General features: G+C 58.3%; 1 protein-coding gene across 6 annotated transcripts in view; it reads left to right on the top strand.

Annotated features, from left to right (window-relative positions):
• LOC100412393 (A disintegrin and metalloproteinase with thrombospondin motifs 7) overlaps window positions 1-16,957 on the top strand; it is a 46,931-nt gene extending 29,974 nt beyond the window's left edge. For 3 of the 6 annotated variants that reach the window (XM_054257310.2, XM_054257312.2, XM_078329075.1), the window contains 15 exons: window positions 348-493; window positions 1,612-1,781; window positions 2,066-2,199; window positions 3,078-3,198; window positions 4,264-4,508; window positions 4,758-4,899; window positions 8,162-8,288; window positions 8,747-8,960; window positions 9,301-10,710; window positions 11,531-11,683; window positions 12,136-12,309; window positions 12,389-12,535; window positions 13,710-13,872; window positions 14,522-14,781; window positions 16,585-16,957. In XM_054257310.2, coding sequence (XP_054113285.2) covers window positions 348-493; window positions 1,612-1,781; window positions 2,066-2,199; window positions 3,078-3,198; window positions 4,264-4,508; window positions 4,758-4,899; window positions 8,162-8,288; window positions 8,747-8,960; window positions 9,301-10,710; window positions 11,531-11,683; window positions 12,136-12,309; window positions 12,389-12,535; window positions 13,710-13,872; window positions 14,522-14,781; window positions 16,585-16,824 — 3,846 coding nt within the window. In that variant the 3' untranslated portion in view covers window positions 16,825-16,957. The remainder of the gene's footprint in view (window positions 1-347; window positions 494-1,611; window positions 1,782-2,065; window positions 2,200-3,077; window positions 3,199-4,263; window positions 4,509-4,757; window positions 4,900-8,161; window positions 8,289-8,746; window positions 8,961-9,300; window positions 10,711-11,530; window positions 11,684-12,135; window positions 12,310-12,388; window positions 12,536-13,709; window positions 13,873-14,521; window positions 14,782-16,584) is intronic. The other 3 variants (XM_054257313.2, XM_035304067.3, XM_054257311.2) reach the window with 2 other exon arrangements.
• The last annotated feature ends 7,443 nt before the right edge of the window (window positions 16,958-24,400 follow it).

Consider the following 24,400-nt stretch of genomic DNA (forward strand, 5'->3'; position numbering starts at 1 on the left):
GCCCGGGGGTCAGCCCCAGCTCACAGTCTTGCTGTGCTCCTAGCAGACCCCCACTCTCTGCAGCCCAAACCTCCATCTACAAAGTGGAAGCATTGGGGATAGGGCTTGATTCCATGATTCCCTGGGTGTCTTCAGCTGAGTCGGCACGTGGGCTGTTTTACTCCCTGCTCAGCTCCGCCCTGCGGCCTGGGCCACATGTTATGGTGATGATTGTGAGGGGCCTCTCTTACCTTCCATCCTTCCCCTCTGTGCCTTTCGCGGCCTTCCCACCCACCTTGTTCTCACTAGGGTGAGGGTGACTGATAGGGCTGGGGGTGGGGTGGCTTTACCTCCATCTGTCTTGGTAGTGGTGTCTCAATGGGGAGTGCGTGCCCGTGGGCTTCCAGCCCGAGGCTGTGGATGGTGGCTGGTCTGGCTGGAGCGCCTGGTCCATCTGCTCGCGGAGCTGTGGTGTGGGCGTGCAGAGCGCTGAGCGGCAGTGCACGCAACCTGCGTGAGTGTGGGGCCCAGGGTGCCCTGGGCGATGGGACAGAGGGACCCAAGCAGTCAGCCAATGTCAGGAGCTTGGCTCTATCCGAGCCCCTGGCTCTTAGAAGTGTCCTCATAACGGTCAGTCCGAGTGTTCAGACCACCTTGAGTCACTTTCAAGGAGTGTACTGGGGCTGACAGGTCCCCACTGCTGACCCCTTTGCAGAGAGGGGGACACTGAGGCCCAGAGACTAGAGAGACTTATCACAGGCCACAGAGTAAAGCAGCCGCCGGCTGGAGGGAGGAAGGAGAGGGCAGTGGGGAAGAGCGTGGGCCCTGGACCTTAGATGGCTCAGGGTTTGAATCCCCTCTTCACCCCTTCTCTGGGCCTCCGTTTCCCCATTTAAACGGTGGGGATGTGAGGATCTGGTAAGATGCAGAGCCAAGCAGTACCATAGACTGTGGCACTGCCCAGCTGATTCCCAGGCCACCCAGGGAAGGCATGGGGTTCACAGCCAGCCCCACCCAGGGCCCTGTGCTTGGCTAAGACTGGCCTGTGCCCCTCCCTGCCTCCTGATCTCCAGCTCTGAGCTGGGTTGGGTCCAGCTACCCTGGGCTAGATGGGGAGGGTTTCAGGAGCTGTGACTGGGCAGACCTCTCAGCTGGCTGGGGCCCTGGGGGCTTTTTTTTACACCCGGGCTCGGGGAACTGCCACCAGGAGGGAGACTGAGGACTCAAGGGCTCGTTAGGATGCTGGTGTCATGGGTTGGGGACTCTGAGCAGTCCCTCCAGTCAGTGCCAGTCATGCCTGCAGCTTGTCGCAGCTTCTCAACAGCCCTCTTCAGAGTCAGCCCCAACCCCATTTTACAGATGAGGCCCAGGGAGTGGCCAGAGACTTGCCCACAGTCACACAGCAGGTTGGGGAGAGAGCTCAGGCTTACTGCTGCCACTTCCCCTCAGGTCCTTACAAACAGGGAGGGTGTGTCTGGGCCAGAGCGGGGGCAGCCCACTCTGGAGAGTAGAGCAGTGTGCGCAGAGCTGGGTGGCAGGGATCTTGGGGTGCGGGGAACAGGAGGAGGCCACTCGCTCTGGGCTGTGGCCATGCAATAGCACTCACCAGGCCCTCCCTGCTTCTCCCCACAGACCCAAATACAAGGGCAAGTACTGTGTGGGCGAACGGACGCGTTTCCGCCTCTGCAACCTGCAAGCCTGCCCCGCTGGCCGCCCCTCCTTCCGCCACATCCAGTGCAGCCACTTTGACGCTATGCTCTACAAGGGCCAGCTGCACACATGGGTGCCTGTGGTCAATGACGGTGAGTGCTGCCTCCCACGGGGACACTGAGGGCTGGGGCTGTGTGCGCCCAAGGCTACCTTGCGATGCAACAGGAGGCCCAGTCTCCACCCCAAGCCTGAGCCACGCCGCTGTGCCCTGGGGCTGCTGCTCCCCCTAGCTCCCCAGTCTGCAGCCTTGCAGATAGCTACCAGCCCAGCTGGAGCCTCCAGCCTGCCATGGATGTGTGTCATGGAGGGGTCTTCCTGGTGGCCTCCATAACTCCTGTCTCGGCTATCGCTGATGGCTCTTCTACTTGGCCCCCAGTGAACCCCTGTGAACTGCACTGCCGGCCCTCGAATGAGTATTTTGCTGAGAAGCTGCGGGACACCGTGGTCGATGGCACCCCCTGCTACCAGGGCAGGGTCAGCCGGGACCTCTGCATCAACGGCATCTGCAAGGTGTGCCTGGTCAGGAAGAGGCTCTCCCAGACTGCACCCCCCACAGCCCCACTGGCAGGCCCCAGGTTCTCCCCTGGGTCCCTCCTGGTCCTCTGGCCACCCTCCCTATGCTCTACCATTGGGTTTTCAGACCCCACCCTCTATACCACTAAGGCAAAGCCCCTACCAGGCCTCCTGGCACTGGAGACCCCTCCCAGTCAGGGCTTGCCGCTCCTCGTCTCCTTGTATGCTGTGCCAGCACTGCCCCAGCTGGGAAACCGGGGCTCAGGCAGGGACTTGACCTCTTGCCAGCTGGCTGACCCCAGGCAGTGGTTTCCTCCCTGATAGAAGGGGTTAAATGAGGTGGCACAGGTGACATGAAGGGCTCTGAGCCCCAAAGAGTAGCACTCGGTATTTGGTAACAATTACTATTCTTATTTTCAATACAAGGATGGCCTCTCATCTTTGCCCATCTCCCCAGCCACCTACCTGCCCCCTGCTTCTAGCCCCCTAAGCCGCTGGGGTGTCTGTGCCTGGGCTCAGAGGGGGACCGGCAGGGAGGGGCCAACCCCCAGTGCCTCTGATGTTCAGATTCCCTGCAAGCACTGGTCAGAAGCCCGTGGCGAGTCAGGTCCCTGCCTGCCCGCAGCCTTTGCAGAACTCCCTTCTCTTGTAGCATGTGATGCTCAAGACATGCCTTTAAGGGAGGGGTGGGTTTCCCCATCTCACATCTGAGGACACTGATGCTCAGGGAGATAGAGAAGTTCACCTGGGTCAGAGAGAGGCCTCCTGACCCCGACTCCCAGATGTCTCCTCCTGACCCTGGCTGGCCCCCAGGGCTGGGGCCACAGAGGGCTGGCCGCCAGCACCACGGCACTCCCCTCCCTTGTGTGTTGCAGAATGTGGGCTGTGACTTCGAGATTGACTCCAGTGCCATGGAGGACCGCTGTGGTGTGTGCCACGGCAATGGCTCCACCTGCCATACCGTGAGCGGGACCTTCGAGGAGGCCGAGGGCATGGGTATGGGATGGGACCACTGTGGGGGAGGGGTGTGCTCTTTACCTGGTGGCTGCTTCCCTATCTGCCCCAGGCCCCACCTTGGCCTCGTGGTCCCCACCCAGCCATAGATGACTAAGCAGGGAAGCCTTGCTGGGGTGGAATTCTTATAGGAGTCAGGGACCCCTAACCCAAGCACAGAGACCTGTCCCGTGGGGAGTCCTCTTGTCCCAGAGACCCCAGGCAGGGCCGGCTCAGCTTGTGTGTGGCCCCTAGGCCTTTCAGAGGATGGTAGTCTCCTCCCAAAGCTTCTGAGACCCCCAGATCCACGCCCTCACCCCGGGTCTGCTTTGCACACGTTGTTCGAGTGCTGACTGTGCTAGGTGATGGGGACATGCAGGTAAATCGCTCAGTCCCGCAGGGGACAGAACCTTCTGTGTGGCCAGTGCAGTGCAGGGAGGCCCAGAGGGCTGTGGGAGCACCAAGGAAGATGCTCCTGGCCTGGGGAAGTCAGGGAAGGTTTCCCGTGGGAGGAAAACCCTGTTGTCTTCAGATCCCAGCAGGACGCTCATTCATGTTACTATCCCTGCCTGCCTCACTTTCCTCATCTGTGAAATGGAGACAACAATAGTACCTACATCCTAGGGTTGCTATTCATTTTACACGTGAGAAGTCCTGCGCACAGTGCCCGGCGCGTGATGGGTGTTACAGAAGTGGGTGAATAAAAGCAGCCTTGTGGGCTGAGGAGGGCGATGCAGGAGAAAGGCCTGAGCATGCTGGCATTTTAGAAAGAGAATGCCAGCTGGCCCTGAGTGTTGGGTGGGCCCAGCCTTGTGATGAGACCAGTTTAGGTCCCCAGGAGAGGGGTGATGGGGCATGGACACGAGGTCAGGATTTGGGGTGCCTCTGTGAGGTTTTGGTGACCTACGACATATCTGAGCAATTCTGGGAGCTCAGACTTTTAAGGTAATAGTGGAATCTTTGGCATCAGCAGGTGGGGGGAAAGTGGGGAGAGAGGTGAGAGTGGTGGGTGGGGATAGGCAACCCTGTCACCCTGAGCACAACTTACACACAACCCCTGGCCGGCAGGGTATGTGGATGTGGGGCTGATCCCAGCTGGCGCACGTGAGATCCGCATCCAGGAGGTGGCCGAGGCTGCTAACTTTCTGGCACTGCGGAGCCAGGACCCGAAGAAATACTTCCTCAATGGCGGCTGGACCATCCAGTGGGACGGGGACTACCAGGTGGCAGGGACCACCTTCACATACACACGCAGGGGCAACTGGGAGAACCTCACGTCCCCAGGTCCTACCAACGAGCCTATCTGGATCCAGGTACCTGCTTCCTGAGGCCCAAGAGGGGGAGCAGAGGCAGAGACCCCAGGTCCATGGCAGGGTCTCATCCTGGAGGAGTGAGCCCTGGGGCAGTCACAGAGTCCTGTTGCAACCTCTGCCTCAGTTTCCCCATCTTTTAAAATGGCCCCATGGTGTAGCTGCAGTTCAGAGGTGGCTGGGGTCAGCTCCTTTAGGGCTGGGTGGATGGAGAGGATGCCTTGTGCTCACAGGGCACGCCTGCCCGCCCAGCTACTGTTCCAGGAGAGCAACCCCGGGGTGCACTATGAGTACACCGTCCACAGGGAGGCAGATGGCCATGGCGAAGTCCCGCCACCTGAGTTCTCCTGGCACTATGGACCCTGGAGCGAGTGCACGGTCACCTGCGGCACAGGTGAGAAGAGGGGCAGGCACAGCCCCGCCAGCAGGGGCTTTGGCTCTGGACAGGGATGCTGGCTTCAGCCTCCAGCTCACTGCTGGGCCACCACAAATCTGGACAGGGACGCTGGCTTGAGCTGGGCCACCACGGGTTTGGACAGAGACGCTGGCTTCAGCCTCCAGCTCACTGCTGGGCCACCACAGGTCTGGAGGTTTGCCTTTCTGAGCCTCGGTTCCCCATCGTGAAATGAGGCTGGCAATTGCCCCCTGTCTCATGCCCGCTGGGAGGTAAATAGATGAGGCAGGTGGGGGCAGCTTGTGGCGAGTGCTCAGTGTGCCCCAGCTCTTGGTGTTCTCCCTCCAGCGGGCACAGCTTCCTCTCGATTTTGTCCTGGCTCAGCTCTGGCAGGTCTCATGCCTGCATTTCTGCTCCGTCCTGGAGACGACCCCACCCCCGACCCCCACAGAGCCTTAGCCGTTGGGCCTGTCAGGGTGGGCTGCTCCCCTCCTCTGGCCCCTCCAGTGGTCCAGAGCCTGGGGCTCCCAGGAGGAGCTTCTCAGACAGAAGGAGGGGGAACAGTGGAATGTGGCAGGGAAGGGGACAGTGAGGGGAGGGAGGCCAGGGCACAGCCAGGTTTCCCACCCCACTCTGAGGCCAGCCCAGTGGCCTTTCACCACGCAAACTCTGACTTTTCCTCCCCATATTTCCATAGTGCCCCCCATGCACCTCGGTCTCCCTGCCTCTAAGAATCCCCCCACCTCAGGTCTCCCGCCCTGCCCCTTGGTCTTCCCCTGCCATGCCCCTCAGTTCCCCCCCACCCTCAGTCTTCCCCCTCACCCCTTGGTCTCCCCAACATGCTTCTCAGTCCCCCCTCAGTCTCCTCCCGCCCCTCGATCTCCCTGCTGGCCCCTCAGTCTCCCCCCATCCCTCAGTCTCCCCCTCATCTCCTCCCTCCTCGGTCTCCCCCTCCTCGTGCCTCTCAGTCCCCCTGCCCCTTGGTCTCCCCCCACCCCTCCGTGTCCTCCCGCCCCTCAGTCTCCCCCTCTCCCGTGCCTCTCAGTCCCCCCGGCCTCTGGGTCTCCCCTTGCCATCCCTGGGTCTCCCCCGCCCCTGGGTCTCCCCTACCCCTCAGTCTCCCCCTACTCCTCCATCTCCCCCCTCTTGGTCTCCCCTCGCTCCTCAGTCTCCCCCAATGCCCCTAGCTCTCCCCGCAGCCCCTCGGTCTCCCGCTCTTTTAGTCCTCCCCTTTCCCCTCAGTCTTTCCATCGTTGACACCCAGTGTCCTTAGGGTCTCAGAATCGGGAATCTGAGATAGAGACATTTGAGCATTCCTTAAAATGCTATTTTAAAATTATTATTACTATTTGGAGGAAAGAGGTGAGGGAAGGAGAGGGAGTGGGAAGGAGGGAAAGAAGTGAGAGAGGGGGCGGGCCTGTAGAGGAAGAGCAGAGGCCGTAAAATGCTGTTATGGGCCTGGCGTGGTGGCTCATGCCTGTAATCCAAGCACTTTGGAAGCCAAGGCAGGCGGATCACCTGAGGTCGGGAGTTCAAGACCAGCCTGACCAACATGGTGAAACCCCATCTTTTAAAAAATAATGCTGTTATGATGACAACATGAGAACTGGAGAACTGGGTAGATGCCTTCCAAAGCCAGGAAACCCATTTTATCTAATACAGCTATCTTTATTTTATTTTATTTTATTTATTTATTTTGAGACTGAGTCTTGCTCTGTCACCCAGGCTGGAGTGCAGTGGTGTGATCTTGGCTCACAGCAGCCTCTGCCTCCCAGGTTCCATTCGTTCTCCTGCCTCAGCCTCCCAAGTAGTTGGGATTTACAGGCATGCACCACCATGCCTGGCTAATTTTTTATTTTTGGTAGAGGTGGGGTTTCATCATGTTGGCCAGGCTCATCTTGAACTCCTGACCTCAGGTGATTCACCTGACTCAGCCTCCCAAAGCGCTGGGATTGATTACAGGCGTGAGCCACTGCACCTGGCATAATTCAGGTGTCTCTAAATAGACAAACGTGAGAAACCAACAAATACATTTGCAGCACGAGACATTTGGGGATTGTCTTTCAGCAAATCGGCTGCCTCAAAGGTGGACCGTGTAGGAGTGTACGCAGAGGCAAGTGGCCCGCGGTGGCCAGGACAGACAGGGGTTCTTGTCTAAGGCAGGAAGACCCAGGTGCACAGTCCAAGCTGGCGGGACCTGAAGCTGACTGTCCCTCAGCTGCAGCGTCCTTGCCACTGCAGCCCTCCCCTCCTGCTTGTCACAGATGGCATCCTCCCTTCCAGGCCTCTTGCCATGTTCCGGGCAGGAAGAAGGAGGGGAAAGGGCTGAGGAGGAGGAGCTCATGTCCATTTCCCAGCGAGGAGCTCCTGTCCATTTCTCCCCAGCCAGGACTGTGTCCCAGAGCCCCTAGTTTCGAGGGGGTGGCCTCAGGGTGTTTTCAGCAGGTCCCTTACTGTAGTTGTGACCTTGAGCAGTATCAGAATCTGTTGGTGAGGAAAGGGGGACCGGTGTGGGACTGGCAGCTCAGGGGAGGGACAGCTTACTCTTGCGACCCTGGGGGAGCAGAGAAAGCAGAGCCACCAGCAGAGGGGGTCCTGAGGCTGGGTCTCAGTAGGCATATGGAAGTGAGTTTAAGTGAGGAGCGTGGCTGTGGAAAAGCCCCCGGGTGGGCAGTGGCAGAAGGTATGAAGGACAGGAGCAGTGCCAAGGCTAGTGTGGGTGCGGGGAGCGGGGCCTGCCCCTTGATGCATTTCTTCTCCAGATGTTCTCTGAGCCATTGTCAAGGGCATGGACAGTGGGGCAGCCTTGACGTCATGGCTGGGTTTGCATGCTATCAGCAACTGGCATGGATTGAGCTCTTAGGATGTGCCGGGCATGGGCTGAGCCCGCACATGCAAAGCCATGAGCAGTCCTCCCTCTGGGGCTTTGAGGCAGACAGGATTGTCACTCCAACTTCACAGAGGAGGACGCTGAGATTCAAAGAGGCCAAATGAGCTGCCCAGGCATCTCAGGAAGCAGAGGGTCTGGGGACCTAATCCACTAAACCTCCACACTGTGTCACCTCTCCAGGGACAGTCAGAGGGAGGCTATGTAGGAGAGGGAGGGTGGACAGCAAGGAAGAGGCAGTGGTGGAGGTCTGCCTTCATCCTGACATGGGCAGTGAGGTGCTGTTCTGGGAGGGTTCTGGCAGAAATGGTGTCTTTGGGTCTTGGGCTGTGGGCACCTGGGTGCCAGGCCCAGGCTGAGCCCCACGGCCTCTAGGTGTGCAGAGGCAGAGTGTGTACTGCTTGGAGCAGCAGGCAGGGCCTGTGGATGAGGGGCACTGTGACCCCCTGGGCCAGCCCGATGACCGCCAGAGGAAGTGCAGCGAGCAGCCCTGCCCTGCCAGGTGAGCCGCCCCCACTCCCCTGCCAACTCCCCACCCCCAGGTGGCCTGGGTCTGCCATAGGCCCCTACTTCTGGGCCCCAGAGGCCCCAGGGAGGAGCACAGGCAGCCAGGTTTTCACGGATCTTTCCAAGGCTGAAGCCCCAGCTCCCGGTCACCCCTTACTCCAGCCTGGGCCAGCCTGGACACCTGTGTTCCTCCTCCTTAGGCCCCTGGATATGGAAATAGGCCTCAGGTCACTCTCAGTTCCCCTGAGGAGAGGGTGGTAGGAGTTGAGGGGCTGGGCCATGTCACCAGACTTAGGGGGCAGGACACCTACCTGGGCTTGGAGCTCTGGAGAAGCAGCCACTGGCCTCGGTCCCAGCTCTGCCCAAACCCTGAGGGCCTGGGAGCCCGGCCTGGCCCTCCCTGCTGGTGAGACTGCTGATGCCACACTGATGCCACCCGTGTGCCTTTGCCAGGTGGTGGGCAGGTGAGTGGCAGCTGTGCTCAAGCTCCTGTGGGCCTAGGGGCCTTTCCCGCCGGGCCGTGCTCTGCATCCGCAGCGTGGGGCTGGATGAACAGAGCGCCCTGGAGCCGCTGGCCTGTGAACACCTTCCCCAGCCCCCGGCTGAAACCCCCTGCAACCGCCATGTGCCCTGTCCGGCCACCTGGGCTGTGGGGAACTGGTCTCAGGTGAGTGTGGGATGGGAGGGGCCGCCTCCAGCGCTACCCTTGGTCTCAGGCTACAGCGAGGCAGACAGCCTTCCTCCAGCCCTTACTGCCTGGTACCATGGGTGGGAGGGAGTCTGGAGCATTCCAAGGTCCAGCCTCTGACTCCAAAGCCTCAGGGATCAGAAAGCCCCTGGGAAGCCATGGCCATAGCCATGACCTTGAGTGGGGTAGGGCCAGAGAGGGCTGGCTGGGGTCCCTGCCACTCTGACACCAGGCAGTGGACAGGTTACCCTGCCTTGCCCCAGCATCCCCTGGCGGCCTGCCTCCCAGCCTGAGCCCCTCACCCTGGCTTCCCCCACAGTGCTCAGTGACATGCGGGGAGGGCACTCAGCACCGAAGTGTCCTCTGCACCAATGACACTGGTGTCCCCTGTGATGAGGCCCAGCAGCCAGCACGCCAAGTCATCTGTTCTCTGCCACCCTGTCCACGGCCCCTGGACACACTGGTCCCTGAAGGCTCAGGCAGCGGCTCTTCCAGCCACGAGCTCTTCAATGAGGCTGACTTCATCCCGCGCCGCCTGGCCCCGCGCCCTTTACCCACCTCGGCACCCAGGCCAGCCAGCATGGGCAACGCCATCAACGAGGAGGCCCTGGAGCCGGACCCGCTGGGGCCCGTGTTTGTGGATGACTTCTACTATGACTACAATTTCATCAACTTCCACGAGGACCTGTCTTACGGGCCCTTTGAGGAGCCCGATCTAGACCTGGTGGGGACAGGGGATGGGACACCCACACCACGTGGCCATCCTGCTGCACCCTCAACGGGTAGCCCCGTGCCTGCCACAGAGCCTTATGCAGCCACGGAGGAGGGGGCGCTGGGACCTTGGTCCCTTAGCCCTTGGCCCAGCCAGGCCGGCCGCTCCCCACCCCCACCCTCAGAGCTGACCCCTGGGAACTCTTTGGTCAATTTCCTGCCTGAGGAAGATGCCCCAATAGGGGCCCCAGACCTTGGGCTCCCCAGCCTGCCCTGGCCCAGGGTTTCCCCTGATGATGTGCAGACGCCTGCCGCCCCTGGGAGCCAAAATCACTTGGTTGGTGAGGATAGCCAGCGCCAGCTGCCCCCTCCATGGTGGGACAGGACCAATGAGGTTTCCGAGGATGATGAGGAACCTGGGGGCCGCATAGCCCCCCACCTGCCCCCGAGACCCAGCCCCACGCTGCCCCCTTTGTCCTCTGTCAGCAGCACCCACTCCTCTCCTGGTCCTGATGTGGTGGAACTGTGGACAGGAGAGACTGTGACTTGGAAGCCAGCTCTGGAGGGTGGCCTGGGGCCTGGGGACAGTGAGCTAAGGCCCACTGTGGAGGTGGCTCCTCCCCTTCCTCCTCCCATAGCCCCTCTGCCAGAGATGGAAGGCAGAGACAGCCCCCTGAAGCCGGGGACTCCCAACTCCCCAACCCCAGGACCAGGCTCCTGGGACCTGCAGCCTGTGGCAGTTTGGACCACCTTCCTCCCCATGACACTGACTGGCCTTAGGCACACACCTGAGCCTGAGCCTGCCCCGAGCCCGGGACCCAAGGGCCAGCCTGAGTCCCTCAGACCTGAGGTGCCCCTGAGCTCTGGGCTGCTGTCCATGCCAGCTTGGGATAGCCCTGCAAACAGCCGCAGAGGCCCTGAGACCCAGCCCCCGGCCCCCACCCTGGCTGAGGCGGGGCCCCCTGTGGACCCGCTGGCTGCCAGGAATGCCAGCTGGCAAGCTGGAGACTGGAGCAAGGCAAGTGGTGCAGGCCCGGTTGGCGGGGAGTTCGCGTGGGACCTTGGTGATTGTTGCCTCATCTGAAAATGAGCAGAGTGGGACACAGGCGCTGTCCGTCCCACCTCCCTCAGGGCAGGGGTTCCCAGGATTAGGGGGATGAGGGGACCCCAGGGCCCATTCCTGAGCAGCACAGGGGACCTCAGGGAAGCCAGAGGCAGGCACACTCTGGGAGCACACCCCAGGATGGAGTTCAGACAGCTGTGCAGTGGGGAGGATCCCCGCATGGCCTTCAGGCCCAGTCCTGCCCAGAAGGCAGCAAGCTTCCCCTGAGGCTCAGCCTGGCTCCTCCAGGCTGGGCTCAGCCCACTGCCACCTGGCTCTGCCTTCTAGCTCCACCCTTCTTTGGCAGTGACCTGCAGAGGTCTGAGCTGCATGAAAGAAGCTGGCCAGTGCCCACTCCCTGGGTCCCCAGATGGTCACTGCAGGAGAAACAAGCTTCTGTTCAGATCCCTAATTTGAGGGTAGGAAGGGGCAGGCTGGTCAGGATAGCTGGTCAGGGGTGCCCGCAGGGTCCCCTTCCCGTGCCTCTGCACCAGTGACACTGGAACAAAGGCCCTTTGTCCTTTGTGGGCAGGGGTAGTTGGTTGCTGGGGTAGGGGGGTTGATTTTTTATTCTCATGGTCTTCCTGGGAGGTGGGTGGAGGAGTCTATTTTGCAAATAAGAAAACTGAGGCCCAGAAGAGGGGCCTGTCTTGCTGAGGTTTCGCTAGCCTAGGTGGGTAGTTCCTGGCCGTGGGGGCCTGGGTCTGCCTGGCTTTCATGGGTCCGTGCCTCACAGTGCTCCACCACCTGTGGCCTGGGCGCCATCTGGAGGCCAGTGCGCTGTAGCTCCGGCCGGGATGAGGACTGCGCCCCTGCTGGCCGGCCCCAGCCTGCCCGCCGCTGCCACCTGAGGCCCTGTGCCACCTGGCACTCGGGCAACTGGAGTAAGGTGCGTGAGGACGGAGCCAGGGCAGGGAGCCCCAGGGCACAGGGTGGAGCCCTGGGTCCCCACAGCCTGTGTTCCGAGAGCAGCAGGGCAGGGGAGGGCTCTGGGCTGCATGTCTTGGCACCCGATCAAACTGGATCTGAATCTCCTGGGAGTCTTCATTTTTGTCTCACTTGGCCTGTCTCCTCCCCTCTGTATTTCTGACCCCATCTGGACTTGTCTTTCACAAGCTTGCCTTTGTTCCTCCCTTTCTCCGTCTGTCCCCGCCCATGGCAGCCCCTGGCCGGGCATCTTTTGCCTGGGGCCTGCCAGCCTTGGCCTCTCACTGGGGCTCTTCAGGGATTTGCCCCTGGCTGGAGTGGCTGAAGGCCTGATACCTTCTTTGGCACACACCTCACGGGGTCACACGTGTGGGCCTGCATGAGAGACGTCCACACACGTCTCTCCGTCCCCAGTGCTCCCGCAGCTGTGGTGGAGGCTCCTCCGTGCGGGATGTGCAGTGTGTGGACACACGGGACCTCCGGCCGCTGCGACCCTTCCATTGTCAGCCGGGGCCAGCCAAGCCGCCCGCACACCGGCCCTGCGGGGCCCAGCCCTGCCTCAGCTGGTACACCTCTTCCTGGAGGGAGGTGAGGCCTGGGGGTCCATTTGCGGGGAGGGGGCGCCCTCAGACCCTGGCTGTGCCCTGACTCCTTCCTTGCTCCCCAGTGCTCTGAGGCCTGTGGCGGGGGTGAACAGCAGCGGCTGGTGACCTGCCCGGAGCCAGGCCTCTGCGAGGAAGCTCTGAGACCCAACACCACGAGGCCCTGCAATACCCACCCCTGCACGCAGTGGGTGGTGGGGCCCTGGGGCCAGGTGAGCTGAGCTGCATGGAGGAGCAGGGAGCAAGGGCTTGGTGGCACCTGGTCGATCGTGGGTTGGGTGAAGCAGCTATTGAGTATGGCTGAGAGCCAGGCTCTCTGGCCACTGCTCATGCAGCAGTGACTGGATGAGGTCACGCCCTGCTGGTGCTCACAGCCTGCCAGGGAGAAACAGACAAGGAAAGGGCACGTGTGCTGTGATATCAGGGAAGGCCTTCCCAGGAGGGGCCTAGGGTTGAGACCCGAGGGAGGAGTCAGTGATGCCAAGAACAGGGATAAAAGGGACAGTAGGTGTGAAGTCTGAGGCAGGAATGACAGGCTTGGGGCGATCAGGGAGCCTGGCAAAGGCCAGCGGCAGAAGGGGGCGGAAGAGGAGCCTTGGGTGGGCAGGATACCTTCTGCCGGGTCTGTTTGGAACCAAGGGGGTCAGAAATCTCAGCTCTGGGCCCTGAGCTGGGCCCTGGAGTCAGCTGGGCCAGCGTTCAAGTCTTTGTCCCACTGGCTGCTGAGTGACTCTGGGCAGGTTGCTTTGCCTCTCTGGGTCACTGTTTTCTCATCTGTAATACGGGGATAGTTTGGGAGAGGAGGGGCGGGAGGATTAAATAAAGTAACGGGATGAAGCACAGGGCTGGGCACAGACTCAGTGGGCACAGCACGACACTGGCACAGACTTGGAGCATGTTTAGGGCTTTCAGACCCGCATCTGATAACAACGAAGCCTGGCGGGCTGGGCCCTGGCTGTGAAACCTGTCTCCTCCCCTCCTGCCTGTGGGCTGGGCAGGTCCTCGGCCCCATCCCTTGGGCACAGCGGTGTCTCGCCCATGTCTCTGCCCGCTGCTGAATTAGGGCTCCATCCTGGGGCTCTGCCCAGGTCTCTCGGGCATGTCCTGTGCGAGGGGCTTGCTGCCCTGCAGCCTCGAAGGCTGTCCCCACTGTTCTCATGGCCCTCCCCACTGCAGGAGACGATCCCACAAATGCGAGTGGGATTCAAGTACCGAGTGGGCTCTAGGCATGGGACCAGGCCTTCCCAGGAGGCAGTGAGGGTGGGGCTGGGAGCAAGGGCAGGCCAGTCAGGCACAGGGCACAGGGATGGCTTCCCAGTGGAGGTGTCACTGCCCCTGATGCTAAGGTGGCCCAGGGAGACGCTTCTTCCTCCCCACTCCCCACAGTGCTCAGCACCCTGTGGTGGGGGCGTCCAGCGGCGCCTGGTCAAGTGTGTCAACACCCAGACGGGGCTGCCCGAGGAAGACAGTGACCAGTGTGGCCATGAGGCCTGGCCCGAGAGCTCCCAGCCGTGTGGCATCGAGGACTGCGAGCCCATCCAGCCGCCCCGTGAGTCCCTGAACTCCTGGCTCTCTGCTAAAGTGAGGTGGGGTGGGGAGGGTAATGGGGAGTGGGATTGTCAAACCATCGAAGCCACGGCACCGGCTGGCTCCATCTGTAGTCTGGGCTCAGGAGCCATGTGGTCACTGAGAATCCTGAGGCCACAGGATGCCATACTCAAGCCTGAGCTGTGCTGGGAGTTGGCCCGGAGGCCCCAGCCACATGATACCCTGCTGATAGATGTCTGGCCTCGGGGGAGGAGAGGGAGAGGCCCTGGCCCCTGAGCTGCTGTGTGAACCTGCATAAGCTCTTTCCCTCTGGGTCTCAGTCTTCCCATAGTGAGGCCGGGGATGTCCCTGAGGCTGTGTGAAAGCTGGGCCTGGGTGAGGCCGGGTCCCCAGCCCTGGCCTGTTTTCCCTGCCAGAGGGCTACCTAGAGTGAGCAGTGGAACTGCAGGGAGGGCCTCCCTCCCAGGGTCCTGCTAGTCCCAGCGGCGGGGGGTTTCCTGGCCAGCTGTGTCCTGGCAGAAGGGCCTGAGCCAAAGTGGTCTGGACACCCTGACCCCTGCTGCTGACACACACACACACACACACACACACACACACACTCTCTCTCTCTCTCTCTCTTTCTCTCTCTTTCTCTCTCTTCCTTCCTGCAGCCCCAGCTGCTCCCAGCAGTGCTGAGTGCAGGAAACCGTGGCCCTGGAGTCTCACCTGGGCTCCCTCGCCAGCTGTGTGGCCTTGGGCTCCATTCCCCTGTCAGGGACTTCATATGTTGAATCACGGGGCTGTCAATCACCATCCTTGCCTAAATGAGGTCTGGGCACGAAGCATCCCGCACTGCGTGGGCGTCCAGGTGGTACTCAGGGAAGGCGGCTTTTTCCCCTTCCCCAAAGCCACTGTCATCCCCAATTGCAAGGTCAGGAAGAGGGCCTGGGTCTGCCCCTGGAAGTCTAGGGCACCCAGAAGCTGTGGTGGGAAGAGCTGTGGCCCCCTGTACTATTGGCTATCTGCCCCCTGCCCCTTGGACAGAGTTGGCAGCCAGGGCACTCAGGCTGGCATTCGGGGCCCCCTGCAGTCTCCCGGGTCTGCCTCTCCCCTTGTCTTGCGTAGTCTTCTCTATCTGCTCCTGAACAGCCCTCATTCAGGCTCAGAGTGGCCCCTGCCATGCCTCACTACCCTGCCTCTGACAGGGGTGGCCTTCCTGCCTCAAATTCCATTACCTCAAGGCCCAGAGGTAGTGCCCCCACTTTGCCCTGCCTGTCCTCAGCACGCACCGAGCCAGCATCTGGGAGCACTCCTGTGTGCCGCCTGAGCTGGGTGCTGGCATCACATCTCTTGCTGTCAGGGCTAGGCTGGCTACAGGGAAAAGGTGGTTACCATCCCAGTTGGTGAGGACCAGATGGGGCAGAGAATGGGAATTGAGGTGCCTGGGGGCCCAGAACCAGGGACAATGGCCCACGAGGCCCTGGGCTTGCAGGGTCTCCAGGGGTGGGTGTGAGTGGGTAGAGGGAGTGGGGCTGCTTAGGTGGCTGAACTAGAAGCTGTCTTAAGTGAGTTTTCGGTGGCCAGTGAACAGTGGAGGGGAAGAAGGAAGGTGTCTTGCACCTTGAGACCTGGAGTTCCCAGGATGTTTTGCTGGTCTGTGGGATAGTGTGGTGGATATTTGGAAAGCCTGGAATCTCCAGAGTGTGTGGTCACTGCAGTGACCCAGCATGGCTGCATCCGTTTGCTGCAGAGGCGGGGCTGACAAAGGAGGGAACCGAGGCCTGAGAGGTGAGGCAGCTTGTGTGAGGTCACCCCAGGCGAGCAGGATGCAGCCTGCAGATGTGCGCTTTGGAGCTCTGCCTGGAGCTGAGCTGGAGGAGTCTGCCTGCTGCCTCGTGCCCTCTGCGGGGCCTGGAGGATGGCCCAGGCCCAGGGCTGGCTGCTCCTCTCCTGCTCCTCCTCCCCCGGGAGGTCTGCTGGAGTGAGCAGGGCCAGGGCGGCAGCTGGGGGTTTTCAGCAGTGACAACAGCATCAGGAGCAAGGCCAGGAGGCTGGAAAAAAGCCACTTCCCAAAATAGGTCTGATAACCACAGGCAGGAGGGCCCAGCCAAGCCTCAGCCCTGACAAGCCTCAGCCCCTGGTTTCCGCTGACAGCCTGCAAGGTCCAGTCTTTCGAGGCTTCGTGGCCTCCCTGAGAAGTGGAAGGCTGGCCTGGGAGATGGGACCCTGTGACCCCAAAGCCGAGGCTGAGTGCAACCCCCGTGGCTGGAGGCGGTCACAGAGGCCTGGTAGGACAGGTGCACTGATGCAGGAGGAGGTGCCAGGAATGGGGGCAGAGGCCACTGCAGGCTGGCAGCAGCCCCTGGGACTGCAGTTTTGTGCCAGGCTCTATCAGGGGATTCCAAGGCTGAGCAAGGATGGAGATGGGGTGGTGGGGCATTGCCCCAGGCAGGCTCTTCCGTGGGCATGTGAGGGGGTCAGGGTGGGGTCTCAGGCCCTTTTCTCCAGAAACCTCAGCCCACCAGCACCTGTTCTCCAATCTTGGGGGTTGGCCATGGGAAGATGGGAGAGAGACAGCCACAGCTGGAGATGTGCAACTCTGGTTCGGGAGCTCCTCCAGAAACTGGGGCCCTCTGCATAGCAGGGAGCTGCTGGAGACTCCTTAAGGTGACTGGTGTGGGGAGCCAGGTTCTGTGTACCCCAAACCACTGATGTCCCCCGCCCCCTACTCCAGGCTGTGAGCGGGACCGCCTGTCATTCGGATTCTGCGAGACACTGCGCCTGCTGGGCCGCTGCCGGTTGCCCACTGTCCGCACCCAGTGCTGCCACTCATGCCCTCCACCCAGCCATGGCACCCCCTCCCGAGGCCATCAGCGGGCTGCCCGCCGCTGACCGCATCAGGATGCACAGACCGACCAACAGACCTCAGTGCCCACCATGGGCTGTGGTGGAGCTCCCGCCTCCTGCGCCCTAATGGTGCTAACCCCCTCTCCCCATCCAGCGGCAGGCTGGGGACCTCCTCCCCCTCAGAAAAAGTATTTTTTTATTATAACAGTTTGTGTAACATTTATTATTATTTTACATAAATGAGCATCTACCATTCCAAAGCACAGTGTGACTTCTTCTTGGATTTGGAGAATCTTAAAGTCAGAAACTCTTCTCCTGACTCCTCTGCCCCAATCTCCACTGCGAAGCACCTCAGCAGACAGCGGCTTTTCACCTGCTCCCCTGGGGCAGATCTGCTGGGGGCAGAGCAGCAAGTGAGTCTGTGAGAGCAGGCCTCGGGAGCCAGGGGGGTGCTACCCTGGGAGACCTGTCTGCAGAGGGCTGGGTTCTGGGGCAGGAAGGTTTTCTGGGCAGGGGTACAGCCTGGCCTTTACTTGCTGCCTGCCTCTAGCTCAGGCACCCAGCTTTCCCTGGGGCCTCACTCTGAGGTCCTCAGAGGCCTGCCCACCTTGCAGGTGTCACCTGCAGGGACTGTACCCTGGAGTGATGGGGGCTGGGCCCCTGTGGGCAGCTCCCTGGCCCTCTCTGATGTATCTGTTGACTCTTCTGCAAAAACCAGGCAGAGAGGGGAAGAGCAGGCTGGCCAGCTGTGCCCTTCTATGTCCCCACCTGTCCCTTTATCTCTGTTCCCAGAGATGGGGCTGGGCTAATTCCCACTGCCTCAGGGTGGTCCCTTCCCCACCACCAGCCCCAGAGCCAGGTTCCTACCACGCTGATCTGTGGTAACCTGGTACCTGCCTACCCACAGCCCCTTCCCCTCCTATAAAATCTAGTCCTATGGAGAATGTGGTGCCCACAGCAGGGAACAGATGGGCATGAAGGTGCTTTGAAGAGCGTCCTGGCCTGGTGAGGGGTGGAGAGGCTGGGGAGGGGGCACACACTGTCCTCCCAGGCCCAGGCCCAGGCCCAGCCCCAGATCCCACCTGCCCTCTGCTTGTGAGCCTTGGACTCAGCCGTTGACAATTTCCTCCTTAGCGGCCCCCTGGAAGGTGTAATGCCCCTTCTCCAGGTGGGGGGTGCTAAGGTTCAGAGGTCGCCCTGCAGCTTACCGGGGCCACCGCTCACATTCTACTCTTCCGCATATGGCATCCCTGGACAAAAGGCGAGTGGGACCCTGGAGCCTGCATGCGGCAGCTGCGGCTACTTGGCTGGATGTACGCTGGGGACAGAAGGGACATCACTGAAAATCACTCCTTAGGGACTAAGACCAAGAAACTGTATCAGAGGCTGAACCCCTTGGTGATGAGCGTCTGTCCCAGGACTTGGAAGGGATGAAGGGAGCTTGGCCAGGGTGGCTGCCTGCGGGGTATGCCCTGCTGCTCCCAACTCCATGTGCTCACCTCATCTGACACCAACAGCCCCATCCTCAGAGGAGGAGCTCAAGGCTCTGAGAGGAAGTAACTGGCCCAAGGCCACATGCCCTGGTGACACAGGGCATCCTAGGCCCTGACTGCTCGCCTCCAAGCTCTAAGCCACCCTGAGCAGGTGGAAGAGGAAGTGAGCCCTGACCAGGTCCTAGTGGTGGCTTTGCACAGAGAGGGCAGCCTGCCATAGGTCACGCAGGAAAGCAAGTCACTCAGCAAGCTAGCGTGAGTCCTGGCCCCGCTGCGCAGCCTGAGGGTGGAGGAGCATCAGGCATGCTTCCTGTCTGTGTCTGCAGCAGCCTGGCTGGCCCAAAGAGACCCTGGGGACCCACGCTCTGAGTCATGGCTTCCCAGGTCTTAGTCAAAACTGCCCCTGGTGGCAACCCCTTCTAAGGGGTGGGGAGCAGGGCTGTCGACTTCCTCCTGACCCACACACTGAGCCAGTCCCTGGCCCCGCTCTGCCACCACTGCCACGCTGTGTGACTTCAGGAACCCACAGCCTCACTGAATCTGTGTCTCCAGAAGAGAAAAGCCTGCCAGACCTTGGCCTGCTCTGTCTGGGAATCCTTGCTGGAACCCCAACCCCCACCATGGGAAGACATTCGGTCTTAATCATTCTTGGGTGTTTTCTGCTGATGGCTGGGGGTGTCCCCAGCTGGGTCTGAGCTGTCAGTCCGGGCAGGAGATAAACAAGACTGTGACTCAGGCAGGGCATGGCACAGCTGGCGGAAGGAGGGATGCCTGTTCTTTGTGGCTGGATGGGGGGGGTGGTTATCCGGACACAGGGAGTCTCCAGCTCCCGGTTTTCCCATCTCGGTGCCCCCAGCCCACACCTGCAGCTTGGCCAAGGTCCTTGGGGCCTCCCAAGGCTGCCCCTGCTGGCAAAGCCATGCTGATACGCCCGCCCCAGAGCGTATCAACCAGAAACACCAGGCTGGAAGGTCTGAGAGCCCCTCCTTGTCCCCCAACACGAATAAGCCCTCCCCCACCCTCCAAGCCCTTGAGATGAGCCCCATTATAAGTGATTATAACTGAATCTCAAGGTGGAATATTATACAAATTAGTTTCTTTCTTCCTTTAGTATTATAATTCCAAAATATAACTTGAAGGTCAGCACAGGCACTGCTGTGATATAAAAGAACAGAGTCACTGGGCGCCCCCTGGCGTCCTCCAGTTGCCCAGTAGCGGTGGACGCTCAGTGGTGCACACTGGGTCTCTGTATCAGCTCCCACCTGCAAGCATTTCCCCAGGCAGGCCCAGCTGCCCAGAAGCCCAGGAACACACAGGAAGATAACACTATAGGATGGCACGGGGTCGGGGGGAAATCTGTGCAACACAAGCACGTGGTCAGAAAAGCCAACTGAGGATCTGTCTAGCACGCTTGCTACATCAACACACTGCAGTTGAAGCCAGAACCACCTCCAGCAAGCAGCAGTCTTGGCTGCTACTGTACAGCTGTCAGCATGGTGACAGGGAGCGCCTGAGGCTACCTGGGTAAGAAGTGTCCCGCACATCACATCAGTGAATCAGTGAGAGTCAGGGCTGGAGGGAAGAGCAACTCAGAGGCTCAGACTGGTGCAGATACACACCAGGGAGTCACATACACAACATAAGAATTTGCTATATAAAATAGATGTGTGAATCTGGAGACACCTTGAGAAAACAGCCTAAAAATATATAAACTGTAGGGAAAATATACAAAAGTATTAGCAGAGAGGTTCAACCCATAAAAGAACCCCATCCATTGAAAAATTGGCAATTTTCAGCAGGTGCAGGGAGGAAGCTCTCCTGGGTCCTGGCAGGTGATGGAGGCCGCCCTTTGGGTTTCGCAGCTGGCAAGGTCCCCCTTGCAGGTGCCACGGGCTGGGTGTTGGGGTGAAGGTTCAGAGAAGGAACAGCCACGTGGGGAAGCCCCTGCTAGAAGGGACCCCTGCCATGGCAGCCAGTGGAGGCCAGGGACCTTCAGGGCATTGGAAGTGACAGCAGCTCTTTCCTCAGTGACATGAGGGAGGGGAAGTGTTAGCTTGAAAGAGTGGGGCCCACAGTTCTGGAAAGAGGAGTTGGCTCCATTCTGTTCCCAAACTGGAACCAGGCGGGCCACCCTCTCTCACCTTCTGGACACGTGACACTTGATTCCAGGGAGGAGAATCTCCGAGAAAATATCCCCAGTCCCTTTCCTCAGGATGTCTCCTGCTCTCACACACACTGCCTGGCAGCTGCTGGAAACTGTCTGGAAACGCTAACGTTCACTGCGGGCTGCAGCCACGAAGGCTCCGGTCAGGCACATCTCTCAGGGCAAACTGGACACCACCTCTCCCTAAAGGCAGCGGCTTAGCCCCAGGACACGGCAATGTGCACTGGCATGTTCCAGGGGCCAACGGCTTGGAAAGTAAAACTTGAGGGCAGCTGGAGCCGGCTCAAAGGCCCAGCCCCATGCCTGCTGCACCTCCTCAGCAGCTGCCCCCCACCAGGGCTGACAGCTGCCATTTCATGATGGGCTGGCAGGGGGGCGAGATTCGAGCAGACTGCAACGCCCAGCTCACAGGACACATTCCTGAAGGAGTCAGACCTCAAACTGCTGCTCTCAAAGACAATGACAACAACAAAACCCCTTTCTGATGCCCGAATGATGCTAAATATAGAGGCCAGCCCTGTCCACACAGTGAAAAATTAACTAAATCCACAGAAGACATGGAGCCCAGGCTCATTCTAGTGTTCTGAAATGCCAACTTCACTGTGCCGGAGCTAGAAAGTTGACAGCGGAAAATAACAGGAAAAAAGTGCTTCTTCAAACCGCATTGCTTCAATTCTTAGTCTCAGTGTGTTTATTTCAACCAAGGATGATTTCCAGTTTTTTTCGGGTAATGTGAAAATTCCTCTGAGAGAGGAGGGCCCACATCTGGGAGAGCTCCCCAAGCCTGCGCTGCAAGCACAGGAGTTTCCCAGCCTGGCCCCGGCAGCCGGCCTCCTGCACAATCCAGTCAGGTAGAGCAGACACCAGGAGCACTGGCCATTCCCAAGCAGGCCAAGGTTTTCAGCTGTCCAAGAGCATTCACACTGCAGCTGCACTACTGCCCTGCAAAACACCCCCAAAAGAGTCCTTCTTTCCCTCAACTAAGGCCAGCCCAGGGGTGGGCCTGCTTTGCAATATGACAGTCCACCACTTACGTGGAATCCCACCCCATCGTACTTGGTGAATGATTTCCACGAGTCGAGGGGGCATTCCACAGAATCTCATGGAGCCATGCCAGGCACAGGGCAAGCTGGGGACAGAGCAGCCCAGCTATCTGCAAACCCAGTCTGGCCGTGAGAAGTGAGAGTGGGTGTTTGGGCAGCCAGGCCCCCTCCATGCAGGCTGGGAGATGGAAATGTTGTGTGTGGAAGAGCAAAGGCTATTCTAGAAATGGGGCGTGGTTGGCAGCTTAAAGCCACCAGTGGAAGGTTCACAGGCTTACTACAGTGGCCGTTTCTGAACAAGGGATGTACCTGCTTCCTTTTTTTTTTTTTTTAAGATGAGGTTTTGAGGCAGAGTCTTACTCTGTTGCCCAGGCTAGAGTGCAGTGGCACAATCTTGGCTCACTGCAACCTTGCCTCACAGGTTCAAGTGATTCTCCTGCCTTAGCATTCCGAGTAGCTGGGATTACAGGCATCCACCACCATGTTCAGCTAATTTTGGCATTTTTGGCAGAGACAGGGTTTCACCATGTTGGCAAGGCTTATCTCAAACTTTTGACCTCAAGTGATTGCCCTTCTCGGCCTCCCAAAGTTCTGGGATTATAGGTGTGAGTCAGCCCCAGGTCCTGAGTTTTTGATTAGAAAAATATAGACACTCTGGTGGGTAATGGGGTGCATGGCTGGTGTGGTCCCATAGGCATGTTGTTGCTGTAGACATCTCACAGAATACTTTTGTGTCTCTGTCCCATCAGAGGCAAGAGCAGGCTACGGAAGATAATGCAGGTGTTTCTATTGGGTACTACCTCTTGTTTGCGTATGAACACAAGCAAATACTGGAAGATGCTGCTGCTCTGATTATCCACCATGTGAAGAGGCAGACAAGCATTCAGGAGGAAAAGAATAAGATAAAGCATGCATCATTTTATTCCAGATTTGCTCTTTGCCCAGAGAGGTAATCTCTTGGATGTGGAGGAAGAGGAAGAAGAAGGGATGGATGTAGATGAAGCCACAGGGGCAGCTGAGCAGCATGATGCTGTTGGGGTCTGTCCCCCTAAGTCCAGATTACAGTTTAGTAACACAAACTAAGAGGAATGGATGAAGTATACAACCTCTTCTATGTTAATAACAACTGGTATATTTTTATACGACTGCACCAGATCCTCTGCCTGAAGCTGCTGCGGATTTGTTCCCAAGCTGAATGGCAAATTGAAGAAAACTGAGAGAGAATGCATGGAAAGTGCAGGGCATAAAGCGAGACAGGAGTGACAGCCGTGCCATTTAACTACGTCTCTAAACCTAGTGAGTGCTTAGAGCTCTGATTTACAGAAGATGTGTGAGGTTGAGGACCTCAGAGCTACGTATACTTGGGACTGCTTCTTTCATTAATGGAGCACAGGCCTTAGAGTCTGTGTGGTGTTCAGATCGTGGCTCTGCCGTTCACTGGTTGTGTTACCTTAGTTAAACTCTCTGAACCTGTTTCTCTGAAAAATGGAGGTTCTAGTTGCCTTGTGGTATTGCTTTGTGCAAAGTATCCTACGCAGGGCTTAGATCATGCATATCTGGTCAGTGGTTGGTAGTGTAGACACACCAGGGAAGGGTTAATTTCTTAAATGGCAGTTTGAGAAATCACAGTTAATTTCTCAAATGGCAGATTTCCAAGTTACTGCCAGCTGTTTCAAAGTACAGATAGGGACCAAAATGTCACAGTCCATTTCCATCCATGACAACATAAGTTCCTAGTGCTTAAAACAGATTCTCATATGTTTGGGCAGGACTTCTCTTGAACCAGTGGGGTTTATGGCTCCTTCCTAATATGTAGAAATGGTTTATAGAAAGGGGACTGGAACTCAAGAGGCAATGTGAGATGTGGAGAACAGGCAGAACAGGGATAAGAATGTAGAACTCACCCAAAGAACTATAAATCGTTCTACTATAAAGACACATGCACACGTATGTTCATTGCAGCCCTGTGTACAATAGCAAAGACCTGGAACCAACCCAAATGCCCATCAATGACAGACTGGACAAAGAAAATGTGGTACATATACACCATGGAATACCACGCAGCCATAAAAAACGATGAATTCGTGTCTTTTGTAGGGACTTGGATGAATCTGGAAACCATCATTTTCATCAAACCGACACAAGAACAGAAAATCAAACACCACATGTTCTCACTCATAGCTGGGTGTTGAACAATGAGAACATGTGGACTCAGGGAGAAGAGCATCACACACTGGGGGCAGTTGATGGGGGAGGGGACAAACAGCGGAGGGTGGGAGGGATAACATGGGGAGAAATGCCAGATATAGTATGCACCTAAAGTAAAATAAATTTTTTAAAAGTCATTAAAAAAATGTAGAACTCAGGAAGAGGGCATAAGTGAGGGTTCAGGACCCTGTCATGTGCTTTGTGTAATTTTGTGCTGCCTGCTTCCAGTTCGCTTCATAAATTAAGTACTTGAGCTGTGAGCCAAAGCTTTTTCATAAAGCATTTCTTCTGAGCTCCTAGAGAAATTGCCAGTCTGAGGAGTGTATCTTTTTTTTTAAAGTGTTGCTGATATAGGAAGCCCAGATGTGGCCCTAGCCTTCTATCTGTTGAGCTAATGACACTGGAAATTAGTTCTAAAAGCTTTTATCTGGACCAGTCCTAGCTTGAAAGAGATAAATTTTAGACTTGATTATAATGATTCCATCTACTTGGGCAGAAATTAGAAATAAAATGGCCTGTTCCTGGCTTGACCACTAACTTAGCCTGGTTTGAGGCTTACATAATGTCTTGTGTGATAATGCCAACCCTCACAATTACAGCTTGTTTTGACACATCTGTGGTTTGAACTTAAAGCTTTACTCTGGCAAACAGGCAGTTTTCATAGCAGTGGTATATTTTGGAGTCTATGGCCGATACCTATTTTATGGATCTGAGCAATGTGATACTCTGTGATGAAACTCAAGCCAGTTGCTTATTTTAAACTAATCATCCCATTTTGCCTGTCTTTAATGAATT

Source organism: Callithrix jacchus, chromosome 6, assembly GCF_049354715.1.
Source record: "Callithrix jacchus isolate 240 chromosome 6, calJac240_pri, whole genome shotgun sequence".
Lineage (NCBI taxonomy): Eukaryota > Metazoa > Chordata > Mammalia > Primates > Cebidae > Callithrix > Callithrix jacchus.